Below are 7,500 nucleotides of genomic sequence, written 5' to 3'. Positions count from 1 at the left end.
TCCCTACTAGCACTGGGCAGATGGACCAGTACTACTCGGTTTTATGCTGCCTCATTTACTTAGTGTTTTGCAATCCTTAATGTGCACAGCTGGCAGCTGAATGCAGGTTTGATACTAACAGTTTAGACATCTTTAGATGTAGCAGATGGAAAATTTTACACAAATAAAGTAGGAGAAAGTGTGCAATTAGGTTTTTATCTGCAGTTACACGATGCATCCTGTGCTTTCGTTTAGAACATCACCTTGGTGGGTGGTCATCATCTCTTCTTGCTCCAAAGCTGTACCTTCTTGACACCACACTTGATGCTGGATGCCTGCCCAAACACCAAACTTCTGTTATTGTTGAGTGTGAAGGAAATCAGAACTGCAAGAATCAGCAAAAGACAAAGGCAGACCAGCAGTGTGACTCCAGCAGCCCAGTACATTATGGTTACATTCCATGCTAGTTAAGTCACTATGGTAAAATGCTTGGCAGGATTTTTTTTCGATAGTTTATTCATTATGTTCATTATTATGAGCTGTAAAGACTATGAGAATTTCATTTTTTAAATGTCTTATGGAATGTATCACTTTCTTAGATCTTGTAGACATGCTGTGGAAACCATAACATAAAATATGAGTTACTTACAATAACTAATTTTAATCCCATCTGCTAAGTATGACAACATTAGCATTTCCACTTAATTAAAAACACCCTTAAAGCAGCAATGTTTTAATCACTCCATTTTATTTACTCTCCTCCGGTGTCACTTATAATTGTAACTTTTTATTTTTTAATAATGAGGGATTTTTTTTTCTCTGTGCATCACACAAAAAAGTGCTGTCGATAATTAGCAGTCTTCTGTTATTACTAGACTCAGGTGTCACAACTGTGTCTCATCCTCATTACAGTAAAAAATTTCACCTATCAGATTCATTATTGCTAGATAATGCGGCTGAGAGCCTTAGCAGGCCCTCCAGAAAAGTAATTCAGCCAGGCAAAATTATCAGCTAATTATATTTAGAATCAAAAGCCCAACAACTATTTGCAGATAAATTGTATGAATTGAAGTGAATAGATCTGAATATTAAGATTCATAGATTTAGCAGATGATTTGTTAATTGGAATAAAAAGGTCATTTACTAGCCATTTTAACAATAGATCAATTGGAACTCTGTTTATGATTTAACTAGGAGCGCTGAAGGATTGAAATGAAGAAGCGTTGTGTGGTTGTTGTGATGTGATACTTCTCAGGAACAAGGCAGGGAGGTGTGGAGGCGAGGAAGCTTCCCAGTCCCTGCTCAGCTTCAGCCTGCCTCTGCTCCCGTGACATCCTTAGGTCTGGGCAATAAGGGGATGCTCACAGAAGGAATTACTGCACCGCAGGACGAGCTGTCAGGGAACGCATGCAGGCTTGGGTGTAGAAAGGTAGGCAGTCCGCAGGTAGGATTAGCTGGAAAGGAAAGAATTGCAGAGTTTAACTTGTAGTCGGTGTGCTCCAGAAGCACTGAGTTCGGATTTGACTAATTTGTGATCCTGATGGAGGTTTCTTGTACGGGGAAGCTGTGTGCACAAGCGATGACTCAGACTGCATCTTGGCCTGCAGTTTTGTTGGAGGGAGCTGCTCTTTTTTTTTTCTCGTGCAGGCGATACGAATAAAAAGCAAATATTTTAACATAACTTAGTGATCCGAGCTATTACTGAAATGTCCACAGTTTCGCTCTTTTTTTTTTTTTTCCCTTAGATTAAAGAAAACTTTAAAAATCTATTTGCTTTGACATATGACACAATATTTAAGAACTGAAATCATCAATTAAATCACACATCAGAAACATTTCCGTTTGGTAAAAAAAAAATATAGTGCTAGACGATGTACACTTTGAAATTGTTGTTAATGTTTAAAATGCAATCTGAAGTGCATATGTTATTTAAAAAAAAAAGCCACATAAATTACAAAATTTAAAAGTTTATGTAAAAACTAGCAAGCATTGCTTAGCAAAAGCATTTGCAGGGGGATATATCTTTGGGTTCTGGGGATATGCGCAGTTTTCTAGCATGAGGGCTGCTTGTGATATTCCCTATCTAATTTTTTGACCCCTTAAAACGGATTTGAGCTAAAGGAAGCAGGGTTTGGTGTGCACTGGCCTGAGTGTCTGTAATAAAGCCAGCGTGCACATGAATGCAGCAAAAGCTTTTTGTGTTGTTCCTGAGAATGAAAGGTGAACGCTGACAAAATTTCAGATCTTGGGAAACCGAGGGAAAGTGAAGCTAAAAATAAAGTCCTCGTATGGTCAACATGTTGGAGGAAATTCAAAGCCTCTCATCAAATAAACATATTTAAAGAAGTGTTTTGAATTTCGGTGTGTAATTTCTGGCCAACAGAAATTACGGTTGTATCTTTAGGGGGACATTATGTCACATCAGCGGTCATTCTGCAAAAAAAATAAACTGCAAACTTGATGCCTTAACCCATTCTGCTATTAAAATGCAGGCAGGAACGGGATAGCTTTTCTTAGAGTCACTGCTAGGAAACTTTGTGCCATTGTGTCGCACTTCCAAAATATTTGGGCTCGATGTTATGGCAGATACATAAATCAGCCCTAGAAAAAAAACAAAACCTCAAAGCATCACAGGAGGACCTTGGTATTTATTACAAAAAGTTTGCGTCCTGATAAAGAAAGGGAGTGAGCATGAAGCTCATGCTAGCACTGGAATATCCCAACCCAAAGCGTGCTGCGTGTTGTTCCTGGGGCCATTTCATTGCAGCCTTTGGATCCCAGTGTGCAACAGGAGCATCTCTGTGGCTACACACCATAGACACGTGCACGTATGCCCTCGTTTCTCTGCAGCATTATTAAGAGAAGCCGTCCATACTTCACCATGTTGTTACATGTGTCTGTCTGCTGATTATAAAATGTGTTAAGCAGTATTTAAAAAACAAAAAATGCAGAGCTGCGCTTTGATTTATTCAGCGAACAAAACATATGCTCACTGTTCTGTTCTATGTAATTCATATGATCAATAAAATTTTCTTTCAAAAGAGCAACTTTGGCATTTAGAAGGATTCTGCTGCTGAGCAGGAAAATGTTTTACTCGTGCTACGTGCAGTCAACCTCTGTGGTCCTGCACCAAAGGAAGTTTTTGGCTCGCTGATACCGTGCTCATCTTTTGATTGCTTTGAACCTTCAGGGTGGAAGCGGTGCATTGCGGCTGTTACCCGTTGTGTCCCAAGGCCTTGGTGTACCCAGAGATCTTCCCAGGTAGCTGCTTTGCTCCATACACTTTTGGTTGAAAAGCGATACGTGATGCGTGCTAAAATGTAAAGTTTGAGTATAAACTCGAGCAAAAGCAATTGTTTATTTGGCAAGCCGACATGTTAGTGTTAAGGAGAATTTTATGTGTTTTAATACATTAGAAGAAGTTTATATTTGCCATCTGTTCTTTTAAGATAACACAAAAGCAAGTTTTGAAATAGCATTCTTCATTGTTAGCATACACAACCCATAATGATAGATTTTTGTTAGAAGGTCAGCGACGCTGCAATGGTTTGCAGATTTTTTTGAGATAGGGAAAAAAAGAAAAAAAGAAAAAGGAGGCCTGAAAATCACACCAAATTATTTAAACAATTTAATACTTAATAGTATGCAACTGCGATATGGGATACACACTAATGTAGTACCAGTTCTTTGAAAAATCTCATCACTAAATGTATCACATATGCATTGTGTTACATTAGAATAATGTATTTTAATCACCCAAAGGAGATGTCTAAACAGCACAACTACACAGTCTTATTTAGCATTAAACATCCTTGTGAGCTGAGGTAACCTTATAAAATCATGCTTAAATAATGTAAAACACGAGGCGGCACAGAGCAATATGCATTTTTAATTAGTAAAGTGACTAATATCGAGTGTGTGCTTTGAGGTTTTTGTTTCATTAAAAATGTATCTGTTTTTCCTGCAGCTGAATATCTGTATTCTACACCTGAACAGCTTTTTAAAAGGCTTCAGAATTTCTGCAAGAGACCAGATATTGTAAGGAAACATCTCTATAAGGTAGTTGTTGGGAAGAGTTTTACATGATATAATGCCATGTTGAAGTACAAAGGCAAAAAAAAAAAAACAACCCTTAAAACAACAACATTTAATTAACATACTAATGTTTAAAGGAAACATGCTAGGGAGGGATATTAGTCGTTACACTAACAAGGATTAATTAAACTAGATGCCGGTTGTATTAACCTAGGTCTTATGAAATACGTGCACCTAATGCATGCTACATGCTTTTTTTTTTTTTTTAATTTATTGTTTTCTAAAATGACTGTCCTTTACATTGGGACCCAAGAGGCTTATAAAAATGAACCTGGATTAATGTAACTCATTAGTCTAAAAGGAAAATAAAAGAAAGATCCTACAATTATACTAATGAGGATAAACCTACCTTCCTATCCTAATTTAATCTTCGGTCCTCAAAACATGCAGGTGCTGGGTATCAGGTAAGGTTTCTCTGCCTTTTGGAAATGCCAGAATTCTTTTGATGACTGTGATTATTTTAGCTCTTTTTTTTTTTTTTATGTTGAGCATTAATGCTTATTAGTACCACAATGTCCTGGTATTTATTGTGTCCTGTTCTTTGCCCTTACTTATCTGGAGAAAATACATGTTCAGTGGTAGATGTTCTGTTCCATGATCAAGTGTTCCATGTCAGACTGACTTTCCCAGCTTTAAGGTGTGGATTACAAAGGGCACTAAGTTGTACATTATTTCAGTAAAAACATATTGTTGCACTATGCTGCTGTTAGAAAACAACTGCTATTGTCTGCATGCTAATATAAAAGCTTGCAGCATTTTCTGCTCAGTTGCAGCTGTAAATGCTGGACATGCTGTGATCGAGGCAGATATAAGTCACCCTTTTGTGACAAAGGTGCTTCAGGTAGAATCTGTAACAGTCTGCATTCAGTCTTTCAAAGGAACTCATGGGTTGCCTGTGCAGTGCAAAAGCACATTCTTCTGCAGCACTGTAGCCACCCAGTTGGGTTACTGAGCAAATCGAGTCATCTCCTTCCCCATGCTGCCAGCACACCTCACCTCTCTGCGTTCTTCTGAGGACCAGAAGCTGTGGTCTTGCTGTGTCTCATCTGCCTCCCCACCCTTCTGCACACACATGGAGCAGGAGTGAGAGTTTAGCCCCAGTTTGACTCCTTATGTGACCTAAAAATAGACATTTACATAATGATACATCAAAGATGATGTCGTTTCTGCAGGAAACAGTTAAACTTCAAGAAAAAAAGGAGAGAACCAAAAATGCAATTTAACACCCAATTTCAAGCTCATTATCTTTCATTGTCTATTAACTTGGCAATGGTTCAGAAGGTAGCTCATAATAGTTTAAAATGCTGACTGAACACTTCCAGTGCTCAGCATTACTTCTGGAGTCAGTAGTGTTGTGTAGTTATACATGGTGGCTTCAAAGGGTAAACAGTCCTTAAACTGCCTTGACATTTTCCTGTGCTTCCAGTCCAACAAATAGTTTTGGGTCTTCTCTGCACGTGTGCAGCCCCAGCTCCTAAAGAAAACCAAAGCTGGCACACCAAAAACGGGAATAGCAGCAGAACAAATATCGATATTAAATAGGATGGGTTTCAGATGTGGTGCAGGGATCGGTGTGCACGTGAGCCCCGTGAGCAAAAGAACTAATCTGCTTTAAGGATGCTCTTCAAAAATAAAAACCAACAAGCATCCCTTGGAATTGTTGGCAGGCAGGGTATCCATGGAAGAATTATCCCATAGGTGCCAATTCTGTCCCTTGTAGGCAGGCTTGTGCTCCATCGTGCCCTGGGTGCGACAGGTAGCAACTGCACGGAATGGGGATCGTTTTAAATTGAGTCAAGGGACTAATCCAATACCTGTGAACACCAGGGGAGGGATCCTGTTGTCTTTAATAGGCTTTGGATCAGCTCTGAGAATGCTGTTAGAGTTGTCTTTTGTACCTACACCCACGTACACTAAGTCTGTATTTTGCCCTGAAACTGTCCCTGAAACCTAGAGAAGTGCTAGCTTAGGTACGTGCTGCTAATGGAATTAGGGGTGGAATTATGCTTCTTTTAAGGAAGCTGGAGAGAGTGAAATCATGAAGGGTACACAGCACTTCCACTTTCTTCAGATTGGTGTAACATTTTAAACTATACAGCAAAATTTGCCAACTGCCTGCTTCTCTTCCAGAAACCTTCCCTGCCTAAGTCCATACAGTAGCTGTGCAGTTGTGACAAAAAAGCAAATAATGCTGTTCTTTATTGCTTGGAGATTCTGCTTTATAGATCAGAAAGCAATCATCATCAGAAGTACTTTGAGTTATCTTTTTACATACTGTTGTTGTTTTATTACTGAGGATATCCATAATAATTAGACAGCGGTCTCATTAAGCAGGCAGTTATTCCTCGGGTTGTCCTCAGTGCTTGTGCAGCAAAGTTTGGGACAAAAAGAAGATGAATGGCAGCGGGGCAGGCAGGTTAGGGAGCCAGACACGGTGAATATCCCTGTGACAGTGCACAGACCCACGTATTAAACTGTAATAGCTTAATTCCATTCATGCTGGCAGACTTTTAAAAATGTCCATAATGTAAGCACCTACGAAAGGCTTTCCAAATGACACATTGCTTACCCTGTGTATTCTCACAGCACCAGGGCTGGTTCATTTGCATTTCCACACTGCCTTTTACCAGTCGTTAAGAGAAGATCGAGATTCGTGGAAATCAAACCACATTTGTTATCAATTATTTGTTCTAGTTTTAAGGAATCAAAAGTTCCTCTTTGGTTCTTGGTATTTGTGGTTGCTAAATTAAGTGCTAAAGTGAAGCCAGTATGAACAACAGGGCATCAGTTTCCATTGGAGCACACCACAAGACCTCTCAGTATTTGCAAGCTCCCTTGCAAAAAAAAAAAATATATATATATAAAAAATACACATATATATATATATATATAGTAGGACAAAGCATTTGTTTCTGCATTATTTTCTTGAAGTTTACCTTTCAGTTCCCTCACTTCAGTTTCTTAATTTAAAACAGCATGTATAAAGATTATACAGTGGAAAGGGACAAGAAGAGTTGCCAAAAGCCAAGCATGGAAGGAGCTGACAACTTTAAATAATCTCTCCCAGCCCTCCCAGCTGAATGAGTGCTGGTTGACATGCTGTCAGCTTCAGTTCCTGCAGAAAAATCCTACTCTCACTCATGCTTGTTTAACAGAGAAAAGAATTTGGCCCACTTTCTGACATTCATCTTCTCATTTCCATCACACTACAGAAGCTCACCTGCTTATGAAAAGACACATGGTGTGATTTTTTTCTTTTTACACCACTGTAGAAGATAAAGAACCATGTTGAATTCAAAGGGATTAAACTGCTGTAAAATCAAATTAAGATCCCAGTTAGACCTTAGACATCTGAATTGTTCCAGTCTCAAGATTTGCCTGAATAGGGCAGTTCTAACAAACCTTTCTCCTTTTTTTCTTTTTTTT

At 38.8% G+C, this 7,500-nt stretch overlaps 1 protein-coding gene across 2 annotated transcripts in view; it reads left to right on the top strand.

Moving 5' to 3' along the window:
* Nucleotides 1–4,105, top strand: part of LOC100543675 (glycosyltransferase-like domain-containing protein 1) — a 26,892-nt gene extending 22,787 nt beyond the window's left edge. Inside the window, exons 4-5 of one of the 2 annotated variants that reach the window (XM_010714004.3) lie at nucleotides 3,170–3,240; nucleotides 3,947–4,105. In XM_010714004.3, coding sequence (XP_010712306.1) covers nucleotides 3,170–3,240; nucleotides 3,947–4,065 — 190 coding nt within the window. In that variant the 3' untranslated portion in view covers nucleotides 4,066–4,105. The other variant, XM_010714005.3, reaches the window with a different exon arrangement.
* Nucleotides 4,106–7,500: the final 3,395 nt, after the last annotated feature.

Source organism: Meleagris gallopavo, chromosome 7 (assembly GCF_000146605.3).
Source record: "Meleagris gallopavo isolate NT-WF06-2002-E0010 breed Aviagen turkey brand Nicholas breeding stock chromosome 7, Turkey_5.1, whole genome shotgun sequence".
In the NCBI taxonomy this organism is placed as follows: Eukaryota; Metazoa; Chordata; class Aves; order Galliformes; family Phasianidae; genus Meleagris; species Meleagris gallopavo.
This window is presented reverse-complemented; position numbering and strand designations above follow the sequence as displayed.